Genomic DNA, 15,582 nt, shown 5'->3' on the forward strand with positions numbered 1-15,582 from the left:
TTTCTGGCCCAACTCTCTTCCTTGTGGAGTGACTTTTGGCAAGTTACTCTTTTGATCCTCCTGTCTTCATCTAGAAAATGGGATGAAATCTCACAGAGTTATTATCAAGATGATGTTTTAAGACAATATGGATAAAGCTAATAATAGGAGGCACTCAAAAAATGGGAGCTCCCCTCCTTTCAGAGAGCCTGGGTTCAGATCCCTGCTCAGTCCCTTACAAGCCCGATGGCCCTGGGTCAGTTACTTAACCTCTCTGAGCTTCAGTTTCCCCATCTGTAATCGTATCTACCTCATCCGGTTGTTCTGAAGATCACGTGAGTGAACCTACACAGGAGCACTTAGAGGCCCTGCACGTGTGATGAGTACTGTATAGGCATTAGTATTTTTGCTTCCTATAAGAGGCAGGCTGTCAACTAGATGCTGAAGGAGAGAAATGGAAGAGAGGAGGGCCAGGTCAGAAGAGGAGGACAGGCAGACACAAGGCAGCAAGACTGTGGAAGGGGCTCCCACTCTGGTTTTTGCTAGCCTTGGACAGACAACCCGAGCATTTGCTCACTTAAGAAAACATCACTCATTTTGAACAGTAATCTGTTCACATAGTTTTGGGTTCAAATAAAAAAGTAAAAATGTATGCAGCGATATCTTTCTCCCACCTCTGGTCCCCAGTTTCTTATTCTGCCAAAGAAACCCTTATGTGTGTAAAGGGAAATTTTATATATTAGATGTATTATGTTCTCTATTATAAATCTTAACCCCTTTTGCACAAATGATAGCATCATCTACATGCTATTCTGCACCTTGCTTTTTCTGCTCCCACTTTGTAGGTTGCTTCATGTCAGTTCATTCACAGCTTCCTCCATATTTTTTACAGTTACACAATTTCGCACTATTCAGATGTGCTACATTCTCAAGCCATTTCCCCACTCCTCTCAACAGGGGGCAGGAGTTGATCTCTCCATTTGATAATTAAAGGAGCTGGACCGTGGAGTGGGGTTGGAGTGACTGGATGGGTCACCACAGTCAGGACCTGAACCCAGACATCCACTCCAGATCTATTTCCAATGCACTCAGCTTGGGGCTAGTTCTCAAGCACCCCACAGAGAAAGGCTCTGGGCAGATAGCCCCTGGGTAATGGAAGGCCCTTTGGATCATATCTCTCTGCATCCTATCTCCACTTGGAACACCTCGGGCTGGAGTGGCCCCTGGGTGACCATTGTGGTGGAGGATCCTAGGATCCTCCTAGGATCCTTCCAGGCGGGCCATTGAAAAGACTTGGATCAGCTCAGGGGAGGGGCGTGAGAGCACTGACCATCTTGGGGCAGCTGTTGGGGCAGCCTCCGTCTCCCCAGGGGCCCAGGAAGAAGACATTTTCAAAAGAAAGCGCTTTCAGGCCCATGGGCACGTTGAGCAAGTGCCCCGAGACCATTTTTTACCCAAAGATGCTCCAAGCAGATCCAGAGGCCAGGAGCAGGGCTTGTGGACACCGAGCTGGGCGCTGGGGTCAGGGTGATTACCTGTGGGCCTGTGTGGTTCTAACCAGGCTCTGGGGAACCCCAGGAGATGCAGGCAGAGCCAGAGCCTGGCCTGGGCATAGTCTTGCCCTTCAGCCCTGCCTGAGAGCCCCTCTTCTTCAAGCCCCCCCACATCTTGTCTAAGCCAGAGATACCAGGCAAAGCCTGGGAGAAGCCTGCTCCCCCAGGGCCCCAGGTGCCCCCTCCCTCTTTCTCTTCCTGCTTGTTCCAACACCACTCTCCCCCCAGTCAGTTCATGGGAAGAATGCCGTGTCCTCTGAATGGGGGCCAAGAGTGACAGGTGGTGGCAGTCTGAGCTGCATGGCCCCTGGTGTAAGAGATCCTCTCCTCCGCCCCCGCCTGCCTGCCTGTGCCCCTGCCTCCGCCTCTGCCCACCCGGCCCAATCCCTTACAACTGCCCCAGGACTGCTCCTGGGCAGCCGCTGCGAGACAGACAGACACACCAGATTGCCTCTCTCTACTCCAGGTGCCTCTCTCCCCTCAGTCAGCTGGCCCTGGCCTCCTCTCAGCCAGACAGGAGGAGGAATCCTGCAGTCCGACACACCTTTCTCTTCTTTCTGCAGCTAGAAAGACTTGAGTTAGACAAGCAGAAGCACACGCCTCCCTACCTCATGGCGACAGAAAACGGAGCAGTGGAACTGGGAGTCCAGAGCCCATCAACAGGTGCCAAGCTGGGGCAGGAGATGGAGGGAGGAGCTTGGGAAGGGCTGTTTGAATCCAGAGTTGGGCCTGTTCCTCAGGGGGAATTCTGTGCCTGAGGCCTCCTTTATGGTGCATGGAGGACCAAGAAATCAGGGTTATCTCTGGTACAGTGGGGCTGGATCAAGGGCCAACATGAAGCCTTCCCCAGAGAGACTGGGAAACCATGAAGTCCCCATTGTTGGCGCCTGAACACTCAGGGCGAGGGATGGCAGGGGCATCAAGGCCCACCAGGAGACCAGAGCCTCCTACACAGGGCCGCCGAGGTCTTGGCAGCCCATCTCTAGAGCCCATGGAGTGGCCCCAGAGGCTCAGTGGGACAAGCCCTTGCAAATTGTGGCCTGGGTGGGGACCTGGGCCTGGAGCTGGTCTCCAGCCAGCCTAGCTGGGGAAGGAGGTGTAGGAGGGTGGATCCTGACTGGTGTTTCACCTCCTTTGCAGACAAGGCACCTAAAGGTGCAGCAGGTGAAGGACCCCCAGCTGCAGAGAAAGACCCTGATCCCCTAAACCCAGAGAAAGAACTTGGTCCCCTAGACCCAGAGAAAGAAATTGGTCCCCCAGACCCAAAGGAAGAACCTCATCCACCCACCATGAAGAAAGATGCTGAAGCCCCAGCCCCAGAGAAAGGGGGTAGTGCCTTGGCCCAACCCTCAACCAGCAGCCAGGACCCCAAGGGAGAAGGACACCTGGGTGGGGGGCCTGCGGAGGGCAGTGCTGGGCAGCCGGCCGCCCTGCCCCAGGAGACCGCGACAGCCGAGGTCAGTGTCAAGAAGCCCGAGGCCAAGCAGGGGACCCCAGGCAGCCAGGACCTCGGAGAACCCAAGCTGCACAAGAAGGCAGCAGAGGGCCAAGCAGCAGCCAGGAGGGGCTCACCCGCCTTTCTGCACAGCCCCAGCTGCCCTGCCGCCATCTCGAGGTGAATGGCCCCTGGCCGGGAGCGGGGAGGGGCCCTGCAGTTCCTCTGTCTTGGGCACCGCCATCACACTCACTGCTAGATGGGGTAGCTCTGACGTTCACCTCCCTCTGTCCTGGGCATCGGCCTGACCACTTTGTCTCCCTGCAGAAACCAGGATTTTGTGATAGTTCACAGAAGCCTGGAATGTCAGGCAGGAGAGGGCCTCAAAGACCTCTTCTCCAGGCATCTGGAGTCCAGAGTTCCCCTTACCCCATGAACTTGGGTCTCACCAAGGGCAGGACTGAGATGTCAGGAGGAAAAGATAACCCGTCTGCTTAATAGAATTATTGGTATAATCTGGAAAGATGACTAATAACCAGACCGATAGATCATTACCAATACTCTGAGAACCATACTATAGCACCAGTCTCATGGTGCAATCCGTTATCCTTACCTGAATGCCAGTCGTATTAATGAGGTTATTAATGATGTATTTATCGTAAGCCACAATAATAACACTTACCATATCAGTTTGAATTATGTGGTAATATAAATTAATATCATTAATACATTATCAATTGCATCACCACAGTTTTATGAATCAAGAGCTACCTAACCTTCCTAATTGTTGCCACATAATGACTAACCAAATCAACAATCCTGTTAACAGTTATTAATGATCTATTAGTGCATTGATACGCAAGATAACAACCACAGACATGGGAATTCCCTGTTGGTCCAGTGGTTAGGGCTCCGCGCGTCCACTGCAGGGGGCACAGGTTAATCCCTGGTCGGGGAACTAAGATCTCGCATGCCATGTGGCGTGGCCAGGAAAAAAAAAAAACCCATAGACATTTAGGGTATTATTAACATCCCTTGATTTTGTATGAAGTGAATTCAGATGCATCACCCCACGCGTGTGGGGTGGGGGTGGGGTCGTATTAGCTCCAGATTGCAGATGGGGCTCTGGGAGACCTGCCTGCTGGCGGGGCTGTGGCTGCTGAGGGCGTCACCTCTGTGTTCTCACTTCTAGCCCTGAGAAGCCGCTGGCTGAGAAGCCCCCAGATGAGGCATCAGAACTCATCTTTGAAGGGGTGCCCGTGACCCCAGGCCCCACGGATCCTGAGCCAGCCAAGGTAGCAGAAGGAGAGAAGAACCTCCCGGAAGGCAGCCAGAAGGAAGCAGAAGAGAAGGTTCCAGGCCAGGCTGACCAGGCTGAAGTGCAAGGGGACACCTCGAGGGGGATCGAGTTCCAGGCTGTTCCCTCGGAGAGATCGGAGGTGGGACAGGCCCTCAGTCCCACAGCCAGGGAGGAGGACTGCTTCCAGATTTTGGGTAGGCCGGGGCTGCCCTGGGGCTGAGGTAAGAGGGAGCAGGCTCCCCATGTCTCCCCACTTAGAGGACTCAACCCCTCTGAGCTGCCTCATCCAGCCTGATCCATCTGTCACCCAACCCCAGGAAGTATGAGTTCCTGGTCCCCTTTGAGAGATGGGGAAACGAGGGCTAAAAAAAGGGAAGTGGGGCACCCCAAACCCATAGCTAGAACAGGATATGAACCTGTCAGGACAGCCTGACTCCAGAGCTCACTTTTTACTTTCTTCTACTTTGACTAAAATGGGGCTTTAAAAAAAAAATCAGGCACGTTATTGGAGCAACACCAATTCTCTGGACAGTGGGATTTGAAGTCAATCCGTAGAAGGGCTCAAGTGCCGGGCTTTGGTAGTTAAACTGCATCCTGGGCGGGTGGGGAGGCTCCTGGGAGCCATAGAGGGTTCTTGAGCTGAAGAGCACAGGTGTGTGTGTGGTGGGGGGAGGGTGACCAAGGTAGCTGGGCACGTGAGATGGGGCAGGACTGTGGAATGGCCTTAAGTGATGACGGTTTATTCAGCGGGCAGCAGGGAGCCACTGAGCAGAGTGAGCTTGGCGAGCAGGTGAATAGGAAAAGGGCCTGGGCAGGAGTGTGGCAGGGCTGGGGGTGGGTTGAGATGGGGTCAGGAGAGCCCAGAGTGTCCTGACAACCCCCCTTCTCCAGGCTGAGGTGCCCTGGGAGACCCGCCAACCTGCCTGGTGAGCGGCACAGTGCCACCCAGACAGGGTGGGAGGGCCTAGGCGGCTGGGCGGCAGCCAGGAGCCCTGCCTCCTCCCCTGAGCAGCAGCCCAGACCTCCGGGCCCACTCCACCCTGCAATCACATCCTCGAGTGACGGACCTGAACAACCTCCAAGGGCCGCCTGATTTATCACCGGCTTCCCTGCGGCCTCTTGCTATTTATAAAGAGGTTTCCATTCCCCATGACTCAGCCTGTCTGTCCACATGCTGTTCCCCGTGCTGTTCCCCATGATGTCACTAGGTGGCAGCCTCTCCCTACCAACATCTCCATCCCTGGCCCACCCCCACCCCACCCCACCCCCAACTCTGCCTCTGGGCCAGGTCCAGGTAGGACACCCATTCCACAACTGGTGAGAGCTTGCAGTGTTATTAGAGGGGATGGTAGGCAGGTCCCATCCCCTACCGCAACAGACATAGTAACCCCTATCGAGCACTCCACCATTATAGATGCCTTTTTTTTTTTTCTTTAATGGAAATGCAGATAGCTTGGGATGGAGTCTTCATACCTTATAATGTGGGAGGGTCCGAGAAGTCCAATCAGCTGTCCCCACTGTTGTGCCGGGAGAAGCTGAGGCCCCCTCTGACAGAGGCAGAGGCCTCCCAAGGAGGGTGTGTGTTGGTAGCAGAGCTGAAATTGGAAACTAGGCCCCTAGCCCCTATCCTGGAGCCAGCTGTCCCCCAGGTATCACTCGCTGAACTTCCCTGGATGGGGCTCAGGCCAGGCAGGAGGGTGTGGTGCCAGGGTGGGTCCTCAGCAGCCCCGGCACTGACTGTGATGGCTTTGCTCTGCTCTACAGATGATTGCCCGCCACCCCCGGCCCCGTTCCCCCACCGCATCGTGGAGCTGAGGACTGGGAACATCAGCAGTCAGTTCAGCCTGAACTCCAAGGAGGCACTGGGCGGGTGAGAGCTGGGGCCTCAAGCCCCTAGCCCACCAGCAGGAAAGCATCGAGCCCCCAAGGCCTTACATCTTCCCCATGAGAGGCCCAGACACTCCGACTGGACATGAGCCATGTGGACAAAATTCGTTCCACATGGTCACACTTGTGTGCAGCCTGTCACATGGCTGGTGTGTCACTGTCACACAAACACACCACTGGTCATTCAGTGTCTCCCATAGGAAGCATATACTATTTTCCTGTGTGTCTCAGTTGCAGGCACCACACTGACCCGCTCAAGGCGATTCCTGCTTTGTTAAAAGTCCTGAAGGTGCCCTCCCCCAGGGCCCAGGGCCCCTCCCTGCCACAGTCTGCGAGCTGCACATCAGCGGCCATCCTCTGATGAGCCTACCCTTCCTGGGCCTGAGGTCTATGTGGTTCAGCCATTGTCCCTGCAGTAGAGCTCACAGTTTCTGGAGGGAATCGGAGCTGGCTGGGATGTGCGCCCCCATCTCACAGGGAACAGAGCACAGCCCCTCACCCCATGGCCCTTAGAACTCCCTCATTCCCAGCCTCTTCTCTCTCCAGTGGCAAGTTTGGAGCAGTCTGTACCTGCACAGAGAAAGCCACAGGCCTCAAGTTAGCAGCCAAGGTCATCAAGAAACAGACACCCAAAGACAAGGTAGTGGGGGTCTGGCTGTGTGGGAGGGGGAGGGGATCCTTGGAGTGGGTGCCTCTCACCTCCCTCCACCCACCCATCTGCACCAGGGGCCTGGTGTACGAAGCTTAATGCACTGAAGATATCACACAGATAGACAGACAGACAGACAGGTAGCCCTGCCACAGGGGCCTGATGCCCCTGACCATAAACTTGACCCCGCGGTTAGTGAATTTATCCTGGGGACTTAGCCCCTTCATGCCCTCTGTTCGGTTCAAGTCAATAACTGCCAATAAGCACAGGCTCTGGGCCAGGCCCTGTGCTGGTGCTGGAGGTCTCAGAGGGAAGTCAGTTGATCCCTGCCCTCAGAGAGCACCAGGGTAAACAGGCCTCAAGGGCTCTGCCTCTAACACCCAGCCCAGGCCCGCTTCAGAGCAGTGTTTGTTCAAGGAGTGAATGAATGGCTGAATGAATGAGGCAGAGGCTCATGTGGAGTGAGGGAGTCGGGTGTGTGAGGAGGTGATGGTGACCTAGCAGGCTGGCATGGTGGGAGCTGTAATTCAGGAAAGCTGGGGTGGGGGGTGGGGGTGGGGGGTCACAAAGGAGGCTCCTGACTCACCTGTGGGTTCAGGGAAGCTTCTCCTGAATGAAGACTTTGAAGAAGGAGGAGCTGTTTTCCAGTGGGGAAGGCAGGGGAGAGAGTTTCAAACAGAGACGACTGTGGAAAGAAAGGCCTGAGGGCCAGAAACGGCAGGTACCTGCTGGGAACGCTTGAGTCAAGGTCAAGGCCAGGGGAGCAGACAGCAGAAGCCTGGAGAAGCAGGAGAAGCAGCTCCGGAGGAAGTGCTGCAGCCCTGAATTCCTCACCGTGGCTCTGAGCACATATGAACAGCATGGATTTTCTATGTGACTCTGTCTTTCTCTGTCACTTCCACTTGACGGGGCCTGGATCCATGTTATTGACTGCTGGGTCCAAGGCCTCTATCATGGACCTGGCTCAGCATAGATGCTCAAGACATAGGTACTGTGTAAATTAATTGGAGTCAGCTGTTGATTAATTAATTATTGGGCACTTTTTCTGTGCTGTTCAATTTGCCAGGTGCTAGGAAAATGGTAGTAAACAAGTCCTGATGTGCTAGAGAGCAGGGACAGATGGCTAAAACCAAAGTAAAACAAAAAGCATGGTGTCAGGAACTGAGAAGCGTTAGGAAGAAAAGTAAAGCCAAGTAGGAACAGGGTCGATGGGGGCTGTTCAGATAGGGTCAAGTGAGGTTAGGCCTCTCTGAGGAAGTGGCACGGAAGGTGAGATATCAACCAAGGAATGGAATAACGGGGAAAACGGAGCAGTCCAGGTAGTGATCCAATGCTCTGGGGGCATAGTTCCAGGAAGAGACCTGATCTGTAGCATTTGCCAATTTCCCTGGTGTAAATATTCCTACTATTGTTGATTTCACAGATGTGACCACTGGTTTGCAAACTTTCTGAAAGTGACAAATAATGGCAGCTGAGACTAGGAAGGCAGTGATGGGGGAGGTGAGAAATTATTGGATTTGTAATCTAGCTTAAGGGTAGAGTCAAAGGATTTACTGATGGGTTGGATGAAGGGTGTGAGGAAGTGAGAATAAGACAGGAATCTGGGAAAGCTCCTAACTTTTTGTCCTGCACACCCAGGTGAAGAGTGATGGTCTTTTGCTGATGGGCAAGCTGGGGGCAACTCAATTGTGGGGAAGGGGTGGTATCAAGAGTTTAATTTCGGACATGAGAGATTTGAGATACCTGTTAGTCAGACATTAAAGGGGAGGGAAGGTAGGCAGTTGGAGAGATTGGTGTCTGGAGTTTAAAGGAGCACTCGGGGGTGGAGATCTGGATTTGGAAATCAATCACATTTGGATGGAATTTCAAGTCCTGGTACTTGAGGAGAACGCCTGGGTGGAGAGTATAGAGCGGGTGGTGCTGAGCAGGGAGGATGGAGCCCACTATTCAGCCAGGGGGAAGAGAAGAACCAGCAAAGGAAAGGTGTCCCAGCAGGAGTGACTGTGTGGTGAGGACACAGGCTTGAGGGTGGGGAGAGGTGGGAGGCGAGGAGACCAGCGAGGAGGAGGTGGGCAGTGGTCCAGGCAAGGCCCAACAGGTCTGGTCAAGGGCGAAGGTGTGGCGGGTGGAGGGTAGGGAGTAATGATGCTCGGATGGTACCCCTGACTTCCCTGGTCCCCAGGAAATGGTGATGCTTGAGATCGAGGTTATGAACCAGCTGAACCACCGCAACCTGATCCAGCTCTATGCAGCCATTGAGACCTCGCACGAGATCGTCCTCTTCATGGAGTAGTGAGTGCCGTCAGTGGGGTGGGGCCTGGGGAGGGGGCAGTGGGCCCTGAAGCAAGCCTGCAGAGGGGTCTGTGCACACAGCATCGAGGGCGGCGAGCTCTTCGAGAGGATTGTGGACGAGGACTACCAGCTGACTGAGGTGGACACCATGGTGTTTGTCCGGCAGATCTGCGACGGGATCCTCTTTATGCACAAGATGAGGGTTCTGCACCTGGACCTCAAGGTACTGGGGGGGGCTCCCGGGAGGGGTCGGGAGTGGCCCCCAACCACCTGAGACCAGCGTCGCAGCCAGCCATCCCTCCATCCCCCAGCCCCTCCTCCTCCTCCATCCAGCCTTCCATCTGTAGATACAAAAAGGGTGTATTGAGGGCTTCCCTGGTGGTGCTGTTGTTGTGACTCTACCTGCCGATGCAGGGGACGCGGGGTCGTGCCCCGGTTCGGGAAGAGCCCACATGCCGCGGAGCGGTGGGGCCCGTGAGCCATGGCCGCTGAGCCTGCGCGTCCGGAGCCTGTGCTCCGCAACGGGAGAGGCCACAGCAGTGAGAGGCCTGCGTATCGCAAAAAAAAAAAAAAAAGGGTTTATCGAGCATTTAGTAAGTACCAGGAGCCAGGGGACACATCAGAGAGCAAAAAAAACTTGGTCCCAGCTCTCAGGAGCTCCTAGTCTGGTACTAAGTACTTGCTGAAGGGGTCTCTTGCCCCACACTCAGTGTCTCACACGTGAAACTTGCTGATAAGCGTTGCAAAAGCGCCTGCCTCAGTGCAGGCCTCTGACAGGCACTGCGAATGTTTGTTCATTTATTCCAAAAATATCTGTTGAGGGCCTACTAGATGCCAGGCAGTGTTCTAGGTGGTGGAGATCCAGTGGTGAACAAAATAGATAAAAACGCCTGCCCTCATGGAGCTTACATTCTAGAAGGGGAGTCAGAAAAACACATCAGTAAGTGTAGTGTCAGTGCAGCAATACACACGTGGCAGGTGCTAACGAAATGTGTAGTGAAAGATTAGGTCTCTCTTCTGACCTTGCTCATTAGTACCCTGCATGTAGCAGTTCAGGGAGAGCAAATAGATTTTACGCGTCCCACCACCTCTGATCAGCTGGCAGTGGCTGTCTGGAGCTGAGAGACATGGCCGTGGCGTGGAGTGGGCAGGAGCCCCATGAGTAGTGGGTAGCCCCATCCTTATGGCAGGTGTTAATGTTCGTGGGATCAGTGGCAAGGCTAGTGGAGAAGATGAATTCTGAACACTGATGTGGGTTAGCAAAGTGGATGGTCCTTTCGTTCATTCACTTGGTAGATACGTGCCAAGTACCTGCTCCTGTGCTACTGTGTACAGTGCGGAGCATGGGCATCGCCATCAAGATGGTGAGGACACGCCCCTGTCCCACGGAGCCTACAGGTCAGTGGGGGAAACAGACACTCATACAGTAATAACCCAATGAAGAGATCATTTTAAACCATTAAAAGCGTTATGAAAAAGTATGTGAGAGTAATGGGGAAACATACAAGGCGTAACTGGAGAAGCAGGCAAGGGCTGGAGCATTCGAGGTCCAAAGCAGGAGATGCTCCCGCTGCTGTGGGCTAACACCTGCACCGTGCTTACTAGGGGTCAGAGCTGCTCAGGGTGTGTTCAGAGTGTGTGACAGCCCGTTGGGTCAGGTGTGCTGTTATCATCCCCACTGACAAGCGAGGAAGCGAGGAGGGTAAAGAGATGAGTTTCAGTGGGGCCACCGTGGCAGCAGGGCATTTAGGAGGCGGTCATAATAAGCCAGGAGAGAGATGATGGGGCTGGAACCAGTGGCAGTGGGGGAGGGATGGGAAGTGGTCAGATGATGGATGCATTCTGAAAATAGAGCCAGCCGGGTTTCTGATGGTTTGGATGGGGGAGGACAGAGGGAAAGGAAGGAGTGTGGGTGACTCCTGAGTTTCTGGACAGAGTGGGTGCCTGCGTGGTGGCATCGGAGCCTGCCCTTCTCCCGTGAAAGCCATTTTCTTTGGGGTAGGGCAGGGTCTCCAATTAAAATGCAGTGTCCTGGGAAGAAGGTCAACCTTAAGTCTCTGTATCCTAAAGTGTGTTTTTTTCAGGAAAGCAGTAAGGTTTTCATCAATAAAGGGTTTCACGTGAAGTAACTTGGGTGAACCATAGCCTGAAGGCACTTCCCAGGGCTCTGGCTGCAGGGCTTTTCAGGAAGTCCCCTGTCCTCCAAAAGGAGGTCTGAATCTGTCTCATTTCCTCTACCAATTGTGTCCTGGGGCCTTTCTTTCCTTTCCCTGTTTCGGGGAGCACTGGGTTGGGCTGCTGAAGTCACTAGCATCCGGCTCTGAATGAGTGCAGCAGTGTGAAAGGACCTTCAGAAAACCTATCATTTGGGGCCTCAAGTCAGATGCACACGAAGCCCAGACGAAGAACAGAACCCCATTAAACGAGGTGGAGGCCCCGGGGGAGTGGAGGACTTCTGCCCATCACAGGGCTCAGGGGCAACTCCCCCCAAGCCGTGTGTAGCCATGCGGCTGGGGCTTCCAGTGTTTCAGGAGGTGCTGGAAATCAGGGTTTTTGCGCAAAATCTGCCTTTTAACCACTGTTAACTACTTACAATGTTTCTGCCCTGCAACCTCAGGTTAGTCCTCTGTCCTTGTGTTACATGAAGAGGAAATGGAGGCCCAGAGTGGGAGGGACTAGCCTTGCATGTGACTCACATATTCACCTGTGCTTGGGGCACAGGATTTCTGGGAGCCTTGGTTGAGTGTCTGCTGGGCGCTTTGTTAGACGCTGAGGGTGGGGAGCAAGGAGGCCTGGAGAAGGTGGTTCCTGCCCTGGAAGAGCCCCTCTCGGGCGTCAGGATCCTCCTCTTTGCCTGGAGCAGGCAGGTCTGAGGGTCTCTGATGGGCTGTCCACTCTGGCAGCCTGGGCCTCTAGTCCCGGGAGCCTGGGACTTGGATGGACCTGGGCGGGGAGGGAGGGTGAGCCAGGTCAGAGGTCAATCCAGGCCACCCCCTTCTCCTCAGCCAGAGAACATCCTGTGTGTCAACACCACGGGCCATTTGGTGAAGATCATTGACTTCGGCCTGGCACGGAGGTACCACCTGGGTGGGTGGCATGGCAGGGCCAGCCTCGAGGTGGGCAGGGCTGGGGGAAGGTTGGAGGGTGTCTGGGAATGGCCTGGGAGTTGTGCTCTGAGCTCTTGGCCTCACCTCCAGGTATAACCCCAACGAGAAGCTGAAAGTGAATTTTGGGACCCCAGAATTCCTGTCACCTGAAGTGGTGAATTATGACCAAATCTCTGATAAGACAGACATGTGGAGCCTGGGGGTCATCACCTACATGCTGTGAGTCCTGAGGGTGCCTGTTGTTTATGGGGTTGGGGCACATGGGTGGGCAGCTGAGGCCTAGATTGCTTCCACCTCCCCACTCCCTCAGTCAGGGGTTTGTGGGGCATTGGGCGTGCTAGGGTGAACCAGGAAAGGGAACTCTGTACCCATTTTATAGATGGAGAAACCAAGGCCCCCAAAGGCATAGTGTCCCAGCCCAGGGCTCTGGGCAGCAGAGCTTTGATGACCCAGTGCACTCATCATTCCTCTTCTTCACTCTAACCCTGGGAAGCTGGGATGATTATGCCCATTTTACAGATGAGAAGAGTGAGGCTCAGAGAGGGGAAGTGACTTGCCCAAGGTCACCCAGCCAGATTCAAACCCAGGTCTGTCCCATATGAGAGGCTGGGGGTCTTTTCAGTGCACGGTGCTGCTTCCTAGGCTCTGTCCCCATCACTGACCCAATCTCACCTCCCTGTTCCCTGCCAACCCCTCCCTCTAGGCTGAGTGGCCTCTCCCCCTTCCTGGGAGACGACGACACCGAGACCCTGAACAACGTTCTATCGGGCAACTGGTACTTTGATGAGGAGACCTTTGAGGCCGTGTCAGACGAGGCCAAAGACTTTGTCTCCAACCTCATCGTCAAGGACCAGAGGTGAGGCTCACCCCAGGACACGAACCCCGTGTGTGCAAGCCCAGTGTGTGTGTGTGTGTGTGTCTGTGTGTGTCTGTGTGTGTGTGTGTATGTGTGTGTGTGTGCCAGCTGGGCGGGAACTGGGCCAGGAGGCCAGTGGGGTGGTGCCTCCCTGGCCTGCCACCCACCCTCACCGCACTGCCCCCCCCCCCCACAGAGCCCGGATGAACGCTGCCCAGTGCCTCACCCACCCCTGGCTCAACAATCTGGCAGAGAAAGCCAAGCGCTGTAACCGACGCCTCAAGTCCCAGATCTTGCTTAAGAAATACCTCATGAAGAGGCGCTGGAAGGTACCACAGAACTGAGGGTGGGGCGGAGCGGGGGATACAGGGCAGGAAGAGTCCTGGCCCCACTAGCCCTGTGTCAGCCGGTTCGGTCTGGAAAACAGAATTGGCTTTTCTCTTCTTGTCCTGGGCTGGCTACTGCCCTGGGTAGTGGCCCTCCACCCACCCATCTCCACCGTAGGGAGGGGTGTCCATTTGTGGCTCGGGCTCAGGAAAAGGTCTCTGAACCCATCACAGGCTTCCTCCCCTCATTTCACAAATATTTCTTGAGCGTACACTACCTCTAGGCACTGGGGATACAGCAGTGGACAAAGAGACAAGGATTTCAGGCTTTGTGGACTTGCTTTTGGTAGAGGATGGAGAGTTGCTAAAAGGAGTTAAGGAAGGGCTCTAGAAAAAAATAAGGATGGTCAGGAGTTCTGGGGAGAGGCTGCACTTCTTAGTAGGGTGGCCAGGGAGGGCACACTGAGAAGGAACATGTGAACAAAAACCTGAAGGAGGTGAGGGCTGAGCCAGGCTGGTATGGGAGGAGGAGTGTGCCAGGCAGAGGGAACAGCTGGTGCAAAGGCCCTGAGGCAGAAGCATGGTGGTCAAGTGTGAGGAACAGGTAGGAAGCCAGCACGGCTGGAGTGGAAGAAGCAAGGGGTAAGGGAGATGTCCAAGAGGATCGGGAGGCAGGGCGTGGAGGGACTCGGCCATGATGAGGGGTTTTTACTTGGAGTGAAATAGGAACCACTGTACTGCCTTGAGCAGAGGGGTACTCAGGTTGAATGAGGGAGGGAGTCCTGGAGGCTGCAGTGTCATGGCGCCCCCTGCGGCCATTTTGGGCACTGCGCCCTCCCTGGCATGGAGCCCTCCTGGAATGAAGGTGACCTTGGGAGACACTCAGCTGTCCTACAACTTTCCCCCTCCTCTGCTGCTGACTGGGACCCCTCTCCCTCATCTCTCAGAAAAACTTCATTGCTGTCAGTGCTGCCAACCGCTTCAAGAAGATCAGCAGCTCAGGGTCACTGATGGCTCTGGGGGTCTGAGCCCCAGGAGCAGCTGAGGCCTGGACGCAGCCGCACAGTGGCCGGGGCTGAGGCCACACAGCCCAGAAGGCTGGAGCAGACGGGCCAGATTGCTGGGGCTGACTGGCCAGGACATGGCTGCACCAGGCTGGGAGGCTCGGGGCTCCCATGCCCCCGCGCAGTGACTGCTTCCCCGACGTGAGCTGCCTCGGATATGGCCTGACTCCATCCTGCTAATGCCTCCCCAGACAGGGCTCCAGCCCATCAGCCACAGCCCAGATGCCACGGGCCCTGCTGAGACGCCGCCCGGCTCACCTTCTTGGAACTGCTGCTCTGGTGACCCCTGCTTGGCCTCACCTGGGGCATCCCTGGCCTGGGCTTGCTCCTAGCTAGAGCAGGAGGGCTGGGGCTCCTGGCATATGGGTTTCCGCAGTTGGGGGTGGGAGGTCCTTGGTGGGGCAGGAAGGCAGACGGCGATTCCTAAGGCGCAGCTGCCAGGGGAGACAGAGCAGGCTTTGTGAAGGAGGACCTCTATGCCCCCACCCGCCTCCCCACTCCCAGCAGATAAGGCCTGACACACCATCTGGTCTGGCCCGGCCCCCACCCACCTTCCTTGCGACCACCAACACACAGGAACTCTGTGTGAGAGAGAGGACACCCAGCCCGGGCCTGGTGGAGGGGGAGGGGAGAGGCCTGGAGGACAGGGGAGACCACCCCCGAGCTTTCCTGAAGGCCAAGCCGGCCCAACCCAGCCACTCCGGCCCCCATTCCAAGGGTCACCCACGGCCTCGGATGATGGCGTCAGCAGGCCCAGGAGGCGTGGGAAGGCCGTCGGCAGCCCCCATCCTGCTCTCAGCTCGTGCCTTGTAAATAAATGTACAGGTTGGAAGTGGCCTCCTTTCACAGTGTGTGTGCACCCGGGTGAGGTCTCAGCTGGCCACCGTTCACGGAGCACTGCTGCGGGCCAGGCACTTTAGCAGCCTCAGGAGCCAGACTACCCAGTGTGTGATCTAGGCAAGTGGCAGCCCGCTTTGTGCCTCAGTCTGCTCATCTGTGAGAGGGAGGGCACAGCACCAGCCAACATTTAGGGGTGACATTACTGTGTGTCAGGCTCTATTTAAGTGCTTGTATGTCTATTAACTCATTTATGAGGTCATGAGGTAGATATTATTATTATTCCTCTTTTACAGA

At 55.3% G+C, this 15,582-nt stretch overlaps 1 protein-coding gene across 1 annotated transcript; it reads left to right on the plus strand.

The window, feature by feature from the left end:
- The first annotated feature begins 2,143 nt into the window (after positions 1-2,143).
- Positions 2,144-14,412, plus strand: MYLK2 (myosin light chain kinase 2). Its single transcript, XM_024743218.1, has 12 exons — positions 2,144-2,195; positions 2,673-3,147; positions 4,160-4,461; positions 6,032-6,137; positions 6,701-6,794; positions 8,986-9,095; positions 9,177-9,318; positions 12,101-12,171; positions 12,293-12,421; positions 12,906-13,058; positions 13,255-13,387; positions 14,332-14,412. Exons 1-12 carry the CDS (start codon positions 2,144-2,146, stop codon positions 14,410-14,412), a joined length of 1,848 nt encoding a protein of 615 aa, XP_024598986.1.
- The last annotated feature ends 1,170 nt before the right edge of the window (positions 14,413-15,582 follow it).

This window comes from Neophocaena asiaeorientalis, unplaced genomic scaffold (assembly GCF_003031525.2).
Source record: "Neophocaena asiaeorientalis asiaeorientalis breed wild unplaced genomic scaffold, Neophocaena_asiaeorientalis_V1.1 scaffold82, whole genome shotgun sequence".
In the NCBI taxonomy this organism is placed as follows: Eukaryota; Metazoa; Chordata; class Mammalia; order Artiodactyla; family Phocoenidae; genus Neophocaena; species Neophocaena asiaeorientalis.

Coding starts and splice junctions, on each gene's coding strand:
- MYLK2 (XM_024743218.1), top strand. CDS start 2,144: ATGGCGACAGAAAACGGAGCAGTGGAACTGGGAGTCCAGAGCCCATCA. Junction 6,795..8,985: donor AACAGACACCCAAAGACAAG/GTAGTGGGGGTC, acceptor CCTGGTCCCCAG/GAAATGGTGATGCTTGAGAT. Junction 12,422..12,905: donor GGGGTCATCACCTACATGCT/GTGAGTCCTGAG, acceptor CCCTCCCTCTAG/GCTGAGTGGCCTCTCCCCCT.